The 14,422-nt window shown below is 55.5% G+C and overlaps 4 protein-coding genes across 4 annotated transcripts; all 4 read right to left on the bottom strand.

Annotated features, from left to right (window-relative positions):
* Nucleotides 1-49: 49 nt before the first annotated feature.
* Nucleotides 50-6,291, bottom strand: VTJ04DRAFT_6005 (uncharacterized protein; the record flags this gene model as incomplete). The annotated part of the gene is made up of 2 exons (XM_069364181.1): nucleotides 50-5,749; nucleotides 5,809-6,291. 2 exons carry the CDS (start codon nucleotides 6,289-6,291, stop codon nucleotides 50-52), a joined length of 6,183 nt encoding a protein of 2,060 aa, XP_069218032.1.
* Nucleotides 6,292-6,313: 22 nt separating this feature from the next.
* Nucleotides 6,314-7,427, bottom strand: VTJ04DRAFT_6004 (uncharacterized protein; the record flags this gene model as incomplete). Its single annotated transcript, XM_069364180.1, has 3 exons — nucleotides 6,314-6,577; nucleotides 6,702-7,081; nucleotides 7,346-7,427. 3 exons carry the CDS (start codon nucleotides 7,425-7,427, stop codon nucleotides 6,314-6,316), a joined length of 726 nt encoding a protein of 241 aa, XP_069218031.1.
* A 4,312-nt stretch (nucleotides 7,428-11,739) lies between these two features.
* Nucleotides 11,740-12,390, bottom strand: VTJ04DRAFT_6003 (uncharacterized protein; the record flags this gene model as incomplete). Its single annotated transcript, XM_069364179.1, has 2 exons — nucleotides 11,740-12,195; nucleotides 12,256-12,390. 2 exons carry the CDS (start codon nucleotides 12,388-12,390, stop codon nucleotides 11,740-11,742), a joined length of 591 nt encoding a protein of 196 aa, XP_069218030.1.
* Nucleotides 12,391-13,197: 807 nt separating this feature from the next.
* Nucleotides 13,198-14,073, bottom strand: VTJ04DRAFT_6002 (uncharacterized protein; the record flags this gene model as incomplete). Its single annotated transcript, XM_069364178.1, has 1 exon — nucleotides 13,198-14,073. The coding sequence occupies one exon, from the start codon at nucleotides 14,071-14,073 to the stop codon at nucleotides 13,198-13,200; it is 876 nt and encodes a 291-aa protein (XP_069218029.1).
* Nucleotides 14,074-14,422: the final 349 nt, after the last annotated feature.

The following is a 14,422-nucleotide window of genomic DNA, read 5'->3' as shown; positions in this document are numbered from 1 at the left end:
ATGAACACATGAAAAAGCATTAAACACAGGGAGTCATATCGTCATTGCATCAAATCCCCCCTTGCTGAAAAGGCGAGACGCTGTTGTCCTGATCCTCCGACTTGATAGGCGCCCATTTCGGTGTGGGGTCTTCGTCCTCTCTGGTCGTACCAGCAGCAGGCGCAACGGCAGCGACAGGCTTCGCATCTGTCACAACCGATCCGGGGCGGGGAGTCTCATCCACGTCGACGACTAGGGCAGCCGGTGGGAGTTTGGCAGACTCAAGCTCAACCAATGTCTCGGGTTGCCCTGGCTCTTGGGGTGGGGGAGTACACAGGACAGTTGGTGGTGGCGGAGGGGTTTGGACCCGGGCAAGTGATGGTGAGACTAGCGGTACGTCTAATGTTTTTGTCGTCACCGTTGTGGCCAGTGTTGGTGCCGTGGCCTCCGGATTTGTCGTTTTCACCTCCGGACCAATTACAGCCTCCTCCTTCCCTAGCCCGGTGTCAAATTCAGGAAACGGATATGTTTCTTGTATCGGCGTAACTGTCTGCGTCGCCGACTCAAGCACCGGCCCGACAGGACTCTCCGCTGTAGACCCACAGCCGGCCATGCTATCATGGCTATTCGCCCTCATCATTTCAATCCCCAGCTTACTCGTGGGAAGCGTCGACTTGCTCCGATATTGCTGTCCTGCCAATGACGACGACGGAGAACCAGGGTTACTGGCGCTGGCGCTGGCGCTGGCGCTGGCACTTCCGCTTCCCGCGGTGCTGCTGCTTGTGCTTCCGCTGCTAACGGCGACGCTGTCTGACTGAATGTTGCCGCCACTGACGACGCCGAGACCGCCAAACTCATCGTCTTCGTCATCTGCCGAGTCCACACTGCCTTCGTACCGGCGCTTCTCCGCCGACTCGCGCTTGGCGCGGAGTTTCTCGAGCGATCGCTGGAGTATCTTGCTCCGGCTCTCGATTTGTGGCGGCGCAGACTGCTGCAAGACAAGGCGCGGGTGGTGGGGGACATGGGATGGAGACTGGGGCGGGTTGGCAGCGGCGGAAATGGGGGGTTGGCCTGGGGCCTGGCACTCTTCTTGGCCAGAAATGCAAAGCCCGCCCTCGTCCCAATCGCCAGGGGCCTTCTTGCTGACCAAGACAGGAATGTCGTCAGTAGTGACTGACTCTGAGTCGCCGAATAGACTGGAACTGATGGAGTCTTCGCGGAAGCTACTGCCGGAACGTGCCGCGTAGCCCGACGAGGCAGAGGTCGGGCTGTCCTCAAGGCGCAGACTCTCCTGGCGAAGACCGGATGGCACGGGGTGAGGGAGAGTAAGAGACAGATTGTTCTGACCCGGCTGTGGTGGCTTCCAGTGGCAGAGGGAGCTCAGAACTTCGATCAGCTTGGATGAGCTGATAGGCTTTTCAACCAGTGAGTCGAAGTACTTTTGGGCAGGGAGTTCCTTGAGGTACGACGTAATGGCCACGATGGGGGTGTGTGTGTTGGTATGTTTGGTGTCGCGGATCATCCGTGCGACATCCGATCCAGAAAGCTGCGGAAGCCGGAACTCGAGGAACATGATGTCAAACTTGATGTCGCTCATAGCGTAGCGGATCGCTTCGCTGCCCGTTGACGCAGAGATGGTACGGCACCGGAGCTTCTCCAGCAGTTTCTCCATGACCATGCGAGAAACTGGGTGGTCATCACAAATCAACACGTCAAGAGGCCGGAACTGGGGTCCCTCTCCTGCCGCAATGTATGACATGCGCCTCGCGCTCTGCCGGCGCCGTTGCACCCTTAAGAGCGCGTTCGCCTTGTCCCCTTCGTTGTCGGATGACGACGGTGACATGTCGAAGACTTGGCTGCGACGGTTTCTGTGATGCGCCGCCAGCAACTCCGTAGCCACAGGGCTGCCCTCTTGTGAGCCGACAGTGAGAGAGCGCGCACGTCCTCCAGCTGACCCTGGGACTTGTCGGGGCGTAGTCACGACGTGATTCGGGACGACCGTCCTTTGCGGGGAAAGGGGCAGAGGCGCGGGAGCAACGCCTCTAGTGGTCGTGGCGGCAATTGTAGTGGCTGCCTTTTGGAGGCTTGGAGGGCCGCGCTGCACCTCATATACAGCCCCCGGTTGAAGAGAGCTGCTCGTCGAAGGCTGGGAAAGGCTCGATGAATTGCTCGACGTCTTGCGACGGCTGTCGCTCCCTGGGTCAGCGACGAATGACACCAAGAGGGGTGACGACGGTTGTGACATGCGACTGGGTGATGAGTTGGCGTGACTAACACCTGATGGTGACTGCGGCCGCTGGGAAGCTTTGGCATTTGAGAGTGTCCTCTGGATGGGGTTGTTCACCCCAGGACTACCCTCGAGCGGTGTCGGTCCCGGTGTTGCCAGGTTTGTCAGGCTTGCCATGCCGCCGGGAGAGATGGGCTTGTTCTGTGCCGCCATTGCTTCAGCTTTGAGTTTCTGTATTACATCTTTGTTCGCCTTTTCCAGCGCAGGCAAGTTCTTGAACGAGAAATTTCCAAAGTCGTCAGCTGGCACGGGCTCACTCAACCTCCGGCTCTTGAGATCCCGAACATGAGGCGGGATATGTAATGGCATAAGGCCTCGCTTCATGGAATTGACTTGGGCCCTGACACGAGAGAGGGCATCATGTGGACGGTCCGGATAGTCAGTCGACGGCCCGCCAGCAGGCGGCGAGTTGTCTTCGATTTCCTCGGCAAAGTTCTGCAGAGTGGCACCGCGCGAGTCGAAATACTCAGTATCCTCGGGATTCTCTGGGTTCGGGACGAACTGAGCTTCGTCTTGTAGCAGCGTGTCCCAATTGATGTCAGAAAACCATGGATGATTGCGGATTTCCTCACCACCGGACGCAAATTTCTCGTCGCGGTTCGCTCCGAGACGTTCGCGTGGGTCCATGCAGAGCAACTTGTTGATGAGGTCTTTGGCCTCGGGCGAAACGTCATCCTCGCTCTCGTCTGGCCATTGTATCCTGCGAGCCAGGATGTTCTCGAAGACCTGGTCCACCTCGGGGGCGTGGAAGGGCGGAATTCCGTACAGGAATTCGTACAGGATGCAACCAACAGACCACCAGTCACTTGTCTCATCTTGGGGCTCGCCTTTGATGGTCTCTGGGGCCAGATAATCCGGGGTGCCGACGAAACGCCGGTTCGTGTCTTTCGGGTCGAAGAGAGCCCAGTTGGGAGGCGGCATGGCTGCCGGAGGGGGTGTTCCCTTGAAGGACTCGTTGCTGTTGTGCGTAGCCGTGTGAGAAAGGGCGGCGAGATCGGGAGAAGCAGTCGCCTCTGCCTCGCTGCCTTCACCAGGGGACATGATGACCTGGGAATTGGTCGACTGGGGATCATTCAAAGACAAAGTTCCGATCATCTGTGTCAAAGACTCACTACCGCCACTGTCGCTGCGCTGGTTTGAAATGCGGCGGGGTTCCGAGAAGGTGCCAAGATTGAAGTAGGACGGCTGCCCCATGCTGGCACCGTGATCGCTAGGGGTCATCTGGGGGGTCGAGCCGGGCGATTGACTTCGGCCGTGGAGATCGAGTGAGGTGGAACGCGAAGATGCCATCGAGGTTGATCGGGCGAATGGCCCTTGCTTGAGGAGGTCCGGTGCCGAATCGGTGCCGCTATTGAGCGCTCTTTTCTGTCGGCCGATCAGACCCATGCGGGAGAGACCAAAATCAGTGAGCTTCAAGTGGCCCTTCTGATCGATCAACAAGTTGTCAGGCTTGAGATCTCGGTGGACAATGCCTCGACTGTGCAGGTGCTCGACGCCAAGGACAACCTCAGCAAGGTATCTCTTGGCCCAATCTTCCGAGAGACCGCCCAACACCTTGATAAGAGAAGCACAGTCTCCACCGTTAAGATACTCCATCACCAAGTACAGGTAGTCCTTGCTTGAAAATGTCCAGTACAGCTTGGCCACGAAGTCGCTCTCACCTTGCCACATCATGATGGCACGCTCGGCCTTGACGTTGGTTACTTGATTCTTGGCCACCATGTCGGCCTTTTTCAGCACCTTGATGGCGAAGTATTCGCCGGTCGATTTCTTCTTGGACAAGTAGACGCTGCCGAATGCGCCCTTGCTGATGGGCTTGATGATCTCAAAGTCCTTAATGGAAGGCGGGACAGCCTTGGCCTGGGGCCCGCCAACCACAGCACTCAACCTGGGTGAGGGAGGAGGCTTGATTCCCAGCTCTCCTGGGACAGACGAAACGGCAGCTGAAGACTGTCGGCGGTGGTGATGGTACGGGTGCGAGACATTTGGCGACGTGAACTCGCTGCTCGGAGGCATTGGGGAGGATTCGGGAGACACCAATGCGTCCGAGGGAAGGAACGGAAGATTCCGAGGTTTGTGAATACGAAGCGGAGACGACGGCGGTTGCCCACTTCTAGACGGCGACTCTTGCCGACGCGGCGATACAGCTCCTGGGAGGATCAGGCTCCGGCGGTGATGTTGCTTAGAGCTTGCTTTCCGACGGAGGTCTCCAACCTCGGACATGGGAGAGTCCGTCCGTGGCGGACGAGATGCCACTGAGGACCTCAAACTGCCGTCGCTCTCCGCACCCGCATCGCTCTCGAAGATCATAGACTCTCGACGGGATTGGTTACCGCCATGTAAGCTGCTGAGCGGAAGGCGAGTCGACCGGGGTGTCGGGCACTGCAGTTCTCCCGGGCTGGCGGACCTTGGGGAGTGTAGGGAGGATGGGGCACGCCTGGTTTCGGCGTCATCGGCATCGACCTGTCCTAAGGCCAGAGACAGAGCTGAGGGTGCCTCGAAGGACCCTGCAAAGACGCCTTCATCAGGGGCCACCTGGATCTCAATGTCCGGCTCCTCTTCTTCATCAGCAGAGTCGCTGAGCCGGCCAGCAGCGATCTTGGCAGCCTTGCGCATGGCAGCGTCGATGCAGTCCTGAACCATGTAGGCAAACTCGATACGAATGCGCTCTGAGTACTCTAAGATGCGGCGGTGACGCAGGACGGCCTCGACCTTGTCCTTGGCAACCTTTTCAGTATCTGCGCAAAGCAACGCAAGCCCCTGCTCCTGCTCCATTGTGTTGGTGCTGGGCGTCTCCCACTGCAACACTTGAGCGATGCGACTTTCGGACTGCGGCGATTGGGTCCGGAACTCGCCAGGAGCCTGCGGCGACTCTTTTATGGCCGGGGTGCTGATCTCAATGGCGGTATCGCACAGATCCAACAAGAGCTCGACGATCCTGGCTTGGGGTCTGCGGATGGCAAACGACCGACCACGCGCATGGCCAACTCCAGACGACCGTTCCCGTGACCGGCCAGGAGCAGCACCAGGGACCGGAGACGAGGTGCCAGGCGAGGAGTTGGTCGATGTCGGGGGTCCAATGGGCAGGCCTTTGTATTCGGCGATCGGGAGGTTGGACTGGTCTCCTCCAACAAGGGATCGGCTGTGTCTTGCCTCGAGGGCGTCCAGAACCTTGACAATAGCATGGCGATGCTCCGTGAGGCCCTCTTGGGCCATCTGGACATCCATTTCGGTTCGATGCTCCTGCAAACAAAGATCTGTGTGTTTCTCGAACCACCACGCCGGTATTTGGCGTTCGCAGATGCGGCAGAGAATCGGTTGCGGTGGAGGAACCTGCGAAGGGTCATCCAGGCCTGACTCGGCGAGCTGGGTAAGGTAGCTGGCGAGGACCTGGGCGCCGGAGCCCAAGGAATCGACGATGACGGCAGGCAGATCGATCTTGATTTCGCGAGGGGCAACCCATTGCCGGATCATCCACATGGTCTAAGGAATCTCGCGTCAGTACGAGGAATTGTCATAGCACTGGGCAGAACAAAACTTACATGGCTCTCACCGCCCGAGGGCCCGCTGTATACCATGATACCCTGGGCTTCCAGGTCCATGATGGCAGGTGGGGCAGATTCGTCGCCGACTGCGAGCATGTCCGGAGGCAAAAGCTTGGACAATGGGCCGAGCTTGACAGCGAAGCGGATGAATTGGCTGCGCCGGTCATCTTGGGCCATGCTCTCGACAACCTCGGTGAAGATGTTGGGGTTGTCGCTGACGATGAGGTCGGCGATGGGAGTTCCAATGACGGAGTCAGGCTGAGTGCCGATGACGTCGACCCACGAGGGGCTGACCCAGCGAATGGTGCCGTCGATGTTGAGGTCGAGAATAACATTCAGGGTCTGCTCGGCGGCCTCGCGAAGGTCCTCCCTCTCCTCCCGGATATCCTCACTGAGCGACCGCTCCATAGCGGCGGCGCGCAGCGAGGATACGGCTGGAGGGGCGAGCATATTAGGCTTGGTGACTGATTCTTCCTCCATTGTGACGAATTGGGTGGTCCAGTCATGAAGACTTTCCAAGAATCATCGGCGAAGTCACCGGATGGACCGGGGCTTGAGGGTCGCGCGATGGTTTGGGGGGGCGCGAAATCAGAATCGGGCGTCTTGAGCCGAGATGGTCAAGCAGGCTGGAGGTCCAAAGGGAACCAGCCGATGGGGGGTTCCGGCTGAAGGGCCAGAAGCTATAGGAGGGCACAGGGCCGAGACATAATGTGGTGTTGTTGACGTGCTGTGTTCGCCGGGGAGAAGAATCGACACGGGTCTCTCGCTGGGAATCAGGAATTGCCGGGTTGCAGAGGGCTCGTTGTTAGATGTGCATTGACGTCAATTCAGGACGTAGCACCCCGAATATTCCTTCAAACAAGGCCTGGCAGAGTCGCAGAACTCTAGACACGTTTCAACCGCAGTACTGTCCGCCGAGGAGATGGGCTGGATCGAAGCCGTTGGGCAGAGTGATCGAGGGTCGGCGGGGGAGTTGGTTGAGTCGACGCCGTCGTGGCCACGGCAGATTTGATCAACCCAGGGCCACGATTTCGGATTTGAACGAGACTTCGGACGGTCGTCTCGCCAGCCTTGTTGTCGTTGTGGTGGTCGTTCTCGGTCGTGGTGCTGACGCCTTCGTCTTTCCGCGGGGTGGTTGGTGGTGGTGGTTTGTTGATTTCCACGCCCAAAGAGTGGGGACTTTCTTTGTTTGGCGGCAGAGGAAGTGGATTGAAAGAGAACGCTGGGGCTGGAAGATGACAGCCGACAAGCTCCTGCTCGACACCAAGACCTGGGCGAATGCTTGCGTGTGTCAGCTATTACGTATTTTTCGAGTTTGTAAGCTTTCTTTTCTTCTTTTTTTTCTCTCCCAAGGCAACAAGCAACAACAGGAAACAACAAACAAACGACGGCAATTCACACCCTCCGCTCCCAGACCGACCCGGACCGGACCAGGGAAACGCCTGCACACAACGAGTCACTGATGGGTGTGGGATCTGGCCAGAGGATCGTGAGGATGGTGCGTTTGCTAGTTGTCAGCACTGTGGGCTCGCACCGTGTGTGATCCGCTCTTCGCGCTCACAAATCGCCAACTCGAATCGTGCTCCCTCAGCCCGTGTCGCGGGGTGGGGTGCCATATGAAGCGGGGTAACCCTGGCTTTGTGCCCAATGACAGCCGCAGCGATGTGTGCCTGGAGCTGGACAGAAGAAAAACAACGGGGTTACTGAACGTCGTGGTAGCTAGCGGCTGCTGTTACTGTGGAGCCATGCCGGGCCGGAGGTCACTGGACCTCAATCCAAAAGCCACAGCCCAAGCTCCCGTCCCCCCCAATCGCTTCAGCAAGACATCACCTCGTCAAAACCTCCATACCTCCAATTTCCAAGCCGTCTTTCTGGGCAGCCAGCAAACATGCTACCACCTCGAATCTCAAACCCCAACTGGCTTGGGCCTCCAGTTGCTCGTCGTGCCCTCTTTCCGCATGTCTACCTGATTTTCCTCTCTGACAACTTTGGCGTCACAAACCCTATGTATGCGTGAAACCCAATCTACGCGTGTACGGGCAGGAGAGATTTTGCAAAGAAGTAGGCCTGCGACGGGTCAGAAAGGGGCCAGTTTGTTTTATCCAGACTGTAACATCTCCACACCGCTTCAATGCTGGCCGTTGAGGATCCGCTTCACCGGCCGATTCTCTGACATTCTGGCTTCAAGCATGGCGTCCTCGACTGAGGGTATGGTTCGACCAGCACTGCTGCTCTCTTTTCCCGCATCCCGTCCTTTGCCTGTGGAGGTAGCACGAGATGACCCTCTAGTGCAGTCTACCATCAGCTTGCAGCTTGCATGCAGTCCGATGGTGAGCTCTCCCTGCTCCCAATATGCTCGGCAATCTGCACCTCGACCGACTACGGTCTGGTCTGCGAAGGACCCCTCCACAACGCCAACCGCCTTCACCATCCGACACAGCACCCTCGTCGACACCGCATGTTCATTGAAGTGACCTGGTTATCGCCTCAACTCATCCGTCATGACGCATAGAGGCAAAATACGCCGGTCTGCTCTGGCCATGTTTACCCATCCAACAAGGGCTCGCTTGATCTCGCAACATCAAGGTCATGGTCTGCCCACTTGGGGGTGCCCTTGCCAAGTAAGTGCAGCCAACAGAGTGCATGACCTGGTTGTGAGTTTTCATCCCATGTCCCCATGCCCCCAAGTCCCAAGAGCCGTAGCATTGGACCAAGTGACAGCCACCAACCCCCTAGCCCGCCCAAACTTTGTTCCCTGTTGAAGTTCCTCCTTGCCTGTCCCAGCGCACCGGCATCGCTGGGGAGTTAACGGCCTTTCAGGTGCTGCTTTGGACTTGGACGTACTTACCTGCCCTGATAATGAGGAACCGAGTGTCAGTCAACGAGCTCATCCACGGTACAGTATTTTCCCTCATTTCCAAAGCTCCAAGGCCGTCCCGTTTAGAATGTCTTAGGTTTCTAATGAAGCCTGCTCTGAGCCACCACCAAAGGCATTCCAGATTATCGAGACAAGATGGGTCCCTTACGTAGGTAATCGGTCTGGTTCTACTCCGTAGGGCACATGTTTATCCTAGGAGTATGGATGGTCCGGAATGCACCACTCTTCACTAAATCCCTTACATCTTGAGGAGTTTCCCTCACCTTAGCACTGCATATATGCCGTTACAACCAGAAGCGGGAAGCCTTCGTTCCTCTTCTCCCAAAATCTATGCAAGCCGTCGCAGCTCTCCAAACCAAACCGACCGCACACGACAGGTGAACACTCTCGCACAATGCCGTGCTTCTGGGCAAACAGCTTGCGCAGCAGCATCCGCAGGGGTAGGGGTCCGGACTCTCTGCCCCACTGGTCTGCCCGAGCGCCCCGATGCGCCGGCTCCCACGCAGAGTCATGAGGCAAGACAAGCCATCCAAGCCCGGCCTCACACGACATCGCCAAGCCCCACCCTTGGGCATCTTTCTCCCCGTCTCACGCAACGTCGTCTCAGAGAGGAAACTAAATCTGTCGTCGTCTGGTGACCGATGAAGCACAAGAGTCAGTGGTTGCGTCGTCCGTACAGTTGAATCAAGCGGCCATTCCGCAGACTATGTAATTATGGTTGTACATTGAACATTGGATGAGAGCGTGCTAGATTGGCCAGGTCCTCCTATGCCTGCTGGTGATGACAAAGCTGGCCACCATAGACAGGGGAGCGGGTATTTACGGTACTCTGGGCCACTGCGGTATAGCAACGCACAAGCAATCATGGAGGGCGCGAACAGGAGGTGGCAACGTTTTCTTGTCCCCCTGATACACAATACACTCCTTGACAGCCCATCAATCAGCCCATCGTTCCCCGGCCGGCGTTGCATTGTTTTCGTTGTTCTCGACTTCACACATCCGCCTTCTCGGGTGTCGGTGTCCGGCGTCCTATTGTACGTCTTCACACACAAGAGCCCGACACCTCGATCAGCAAATCTATGTTGATCTTACTAGGCATTGCGTCATGACTCCTACTCCCCACTCAGGGACCCGGCCCAAAACGAGTTCCTCGGGACTATCAAGCTATGTACAGCCCTTGTTGCTTCTATGGGGAGGCTCGACTTTGGTGGAATTGCAGTCCCGGATTGTACATAATGTCATGGTAGGCGGGACAACGAAAGGAGTGGTAGTGCCATTCGGAGACTATGCAGGAATGGAGTTCTAGACTCAGACAATGGGGAATGAGAACAGCATGGCTCGATAGGGACTAATAGGAAACTAGGAACGAACAGACGGAAACGCAATTGGGCAAGAAAGATACCAAGCTACTGGATAATCATCCGTCTATGACCCACCGTCCTCGTGGCTCATTCACTGACTCGTCTATGTCATCAGAGGCAGAATGGAGTTGGATCTATGGGCGTTTGGCACGGCATTTTCCGCTGCTATCTAAGTTCGACGAAGTTTTCTCAGGACTTGGCTTTTGCGCAAGTCAATTTACCCATATATTCCACCCGCGCATTACTCCTTCTCACCTTCTACTCCCGTCCCGTGATCTCGCTGGCCGAGCCAAACAAACATCGAGCACCAGTATCGAGGAAGACCGGATGGTGTGGTGAATCGACCAGGTCTGGCCAACTCCTCCTGCTGTGTCACACACTCTCCTTTTATAACGGGCCATCTTACTGGCCATGGCCCTGCGGCAATGTAATTGTCATCTGCATGAAGAACAGCGTAGGTTGCTGATAATCACGATGTCTCTAACCTGGAGGCCCCAGCCCTCCCTGCATGTGCGTATGACGTCCATGAGGCGTCCTTCTTATCCCGATAGGCGTGGAAGCACGAACCTGCTCAATCGGGAACACCGTTGATCAAATGTTCTTTGGAAGACCCATCCTCTTACTTCGTCCCTACTTTGAGTTCAGACAAAAACACATGGACAATGGTGAAGAATGGGTCCCCAAACTGATCACTGGACCACGCGTGATGGTTGCGAGGCGTTTCCATGGTATCTGGGACAGAGGGTCAACGTCATGCGCCCTCTCACTGTCAAGCACCGATCCATTCCAATGGTAATGGTCTCACTGATAGCCGGATTCTTAAAAGGCTTGAGTAATGACAACAGAACCTTGGAAGTTGATGGAATTGGGATGACGTTAATGGCCATTGAAGTCGAAGCGGACGGCAGGGGACATCCGGCTTGGTTTGCCGATTGATCGTCAATCAGAGGCGTCGCCCAGCTTGCACTGTGTTCAACACACTTGAGGGATTGGCATCAACCATGGCAATTGGTTGGCCCGGACTGCTTTAAGACCAGCCACTACTGGAAGGCAAATATGCCTTATCTCCGGGGCGACATATACATGAATGTGCCGGGTGCGGCGACAAAACAAGTGGTCACCGATAAGTAAAGTGGCCGGGTTGCCGGGGCTACCTCCGTAGATGTGGGTCTGTCCGTTCGGAGACCGGAGCTTGGCAGTCGCCGGGAGGGTCCGGACACCACCGGAGCATCTGCCCGCCGAAGTACTTACCTGTGTGAACTGGATCCATGAAGATTCGGAAGAGGAAAAACGGAGAGACAAGTTATATGTTTTCAAAATGCATGAATTCACATTGTTACCACCTCGATGGCAAACGAAAGTTTGTTCAGCCGGATGTCCGAGAAGAGAACCGGACACTCCTGGGAAGTAAACAGTAAGGTTGAATAAAGTCTTTCGACTTTACGTAGAAGATCTCCTCAAACCATCTTTGCTTCTTTCGATCACAAAAGACCTACAAATACGTCATTCGTACCAGATTGCTCGACTTGAGGAGGGTTCACCCCCTCACTCCTTCGACTGCTTGCCGGGAGTCAAAACATCGACCGACCACAGAATCCTGAAAGGAGTCACGACCGGGTGCGCTAATTCGATCCGACACAGCGAAGTAATACTGGTAAGGTGGTCGACAACGCACTTGAAGGCCGCACTTTAGTCAGAGAACACGGCCCGAGTTTCATCGTCGCTCTTCTCTGCGCAGTACGGCGCATGGTCGTGCACAGGAGACACGTTCACCCGAATGTACTTGAGCCCGGTGCAATGCTCGCGCAGGAGGTCGAAGCACTTCAAGCCAAAGTGCGGAACTTCCACGAGACTCTGGTCGTCATCGTCCTCGGAATCCCACTCATCGTCATCGCCACCCTCCTCTCCTCCGTTCTTCTGCGCCCCTTCTTCCTCTTTCTCTTCCTCATCCTCCTCCGCTTCCTCCTCCGGCTCGACAATCCACATGTCTGGAGCGTTGATCATGATGTTCGTGATGTTGCGACAATTCTCAGGTCCAATCTTTTTCAGGAACCATTGGATCTTTTCGAACTGCTCTTCCGAACCCGGGTATGAGAAATCGAAGGCGTGCTCGCTGTAAACGAGCCCAATGGTCTCCTTGTATATCTGGCGGCAGGTATAGAGAAGGGCGAGCCAATTCTTTGGTCATTCGATCGCCCTCTTTACCCTTTGCTTGTTGCTGTATTGCCAGTTGAAGTCCACAAACTTGTTCCGTGGAGCGATGATGACGTCCCAGTAAATCCTCGTCCGAATCTCTGGTGGCAGGGTCAGAAACCTGCTGTTCTGCTGGATTTCCGTCATGATGATGAGGGGGGATTGGGTTGTTGGTGGCCCGCGCTGATACGTTTGTCATGTCAAGTTTGGATGTTATTAATTTCCCCTTGTCTTTATATAATACATGAGGTTGATTTGACATCATGGTGGATCGCTTCAGACTAGCTCACAACAACGAGGTAAAATCGGAGGAACTCTGATACGTTGATACCATTCTAAGCCATGCATGACACCTCTGCTGCTCAATCGGCACTCAAGCGAGAGGCTGAGCACATCAGGCATTATCATTCTTCAGCTGTTTTCCAACCACCACCAAAGGCAGCCACGGTGGAAATACCTGACACACAGGTCAACCTGGTAAATTGAAGTTCTTTCCTGATACTTGATAATATCACTGGAGTCCAAATCATGGCAACTTTGGACTGTCTTTGAAATGCAGTTATAGAACGCGATCCCTCAGCCTTTGAGCCTCCTCCACATACCAGCCGACAGTCAGTTATTAAACAGTTCCTCGGATGACTCAATGGTGAAATCCTGCTAGCACGTCTTGCCCAGTCCCAACTCCTATCACCTCTTGGGTGGGAGCAAGCTTGAACGTTCTTCCTCGGAGCCCAAGATAGGTTCATCTGATTGCCGAATCGAATGCCGCTGAAGCTCCAAAGCAAGAAAACAAACACAAGCCCTGTCATACACTTCACCCCATCTCCCAACCCTGCCTCCTCTGCCATGGATGTTTTGTAAGGCCTGACCGCTCTCTCCATGAACAGTATGAGCAAGGTGTCGTATGGTATATAGGGAGGCAGGGTGCCTCTGCGGCATGAGGAATTCGTTTTGCTAGTGCACAGAACGAGGGGGCCCACGAGGGGACCGCGGGTCCACGAGTAATTCGCCGGGCAAGTGAATCAACGCTGTTTCGGGCCAACCTTCTGCGGGTCGCTTCAAGATTTCCAGGTGCCACTTATCAGCCTTCATCGGGTCATTGCTCGCTCCAAACTCCATCTTGATTATCTCTCGAAGCGAAGGAAGTTTCATCAATTCACGCATCACTCGTCTCTTTGCTCGGTTGTAGTCCCTGACCACGTTGTGGCATTCAGGGTAGTGAGGATGGTGTGGCCCTGGGCCCTGTTCGTTCGGCGTAGGTGGATGAAATTTCATGCCGATGAGTTTTATTGAAGGGCAATGCTGCCGAAGAAGTCGCAGGAATTCCAGGCCATCTTCTGAAATTTCTACCCACTTCTCCGGATCGTAATGGCGGCCGAGATCGTAGGATTCCTTACTACTCAAGTCGTCGCCGTCCTCGGTCTCTCTGGGATGGTGTTCCACGCGGCGGTCTTCGTTGCCCCTCTCTCCTCTCTTCTTCTCCTCTTCCCCCGTATTCTTGTCTTTATAGAGCTTCTTCCAATCTTCCTTTGTGAGACACCAAAGCTGTGGTCCATACACGGCAATTTTTGTGATACACTGAGCGTTCGCAGGGCCAATGGCGTTCAGAAACCACTGTAGCAACTCAAGCTGCTCTTTCGAATTATTTCGGGTCGTGAAGCAGAACGCCGTCTCGCTGTATACTATCTCGACCGCCTCGGCGTAGATCTGTCGGCTGGTGAAAGGAAGCGCAAGCCAACAATAGTTGGGTTTAACTCGCTGAGAGGACAAAGGCCGGGGCCGTATCTCGCAGCTGTGGTCCTCATCGATCAAGACGAAGCGGTAGATCATTGTTCGGATTTCTCCGGGCAGGCCAAGAAGTCTGCAGTCTTGACTGGGCTCAGCCATGAATGGTGATAGTGGCTGGGGAACTTATGAGATGTGTGGGTTGGATGAATCGGGCTCCTAGCTTTTGTGGATTCAGGACGAAGTACGGAGTAAATAGATATAGGTAGAGACGAAGAACCTCAGAAGGGAAAGCAACAACATTTCTGGGATCCGGCCATTATGAGCGTGTTCGTCTTCATAGGTAAGACGGGAAACGGTACGGTATTACGTATGCGCTGATGTGGACTTTTGCAAGTTGGGGTTGACACTCCTGCGCAAGGCTTGGACAGCCATCACTTCGTTCTCCAACCCC

This window comes from Mycothermus thermophilus, assembly GCF_041956435.1.
Source record: "Mycothermus thermophilus strain CBS 625.91 unplaced genomic scaffold VTJ04scaffold_4, whole genome shotgun sequence".
Taxonomy (NCBI): Eukaryota; Fungi; Ascomycota; class Sordariomycetes; order Sordariales; family Chaetomiaceae; genus Mycothermus; species Mycothermus thermophilus.
This window is presented reverse-complemented; position numbering and strand designations above follow the sequence as displayed.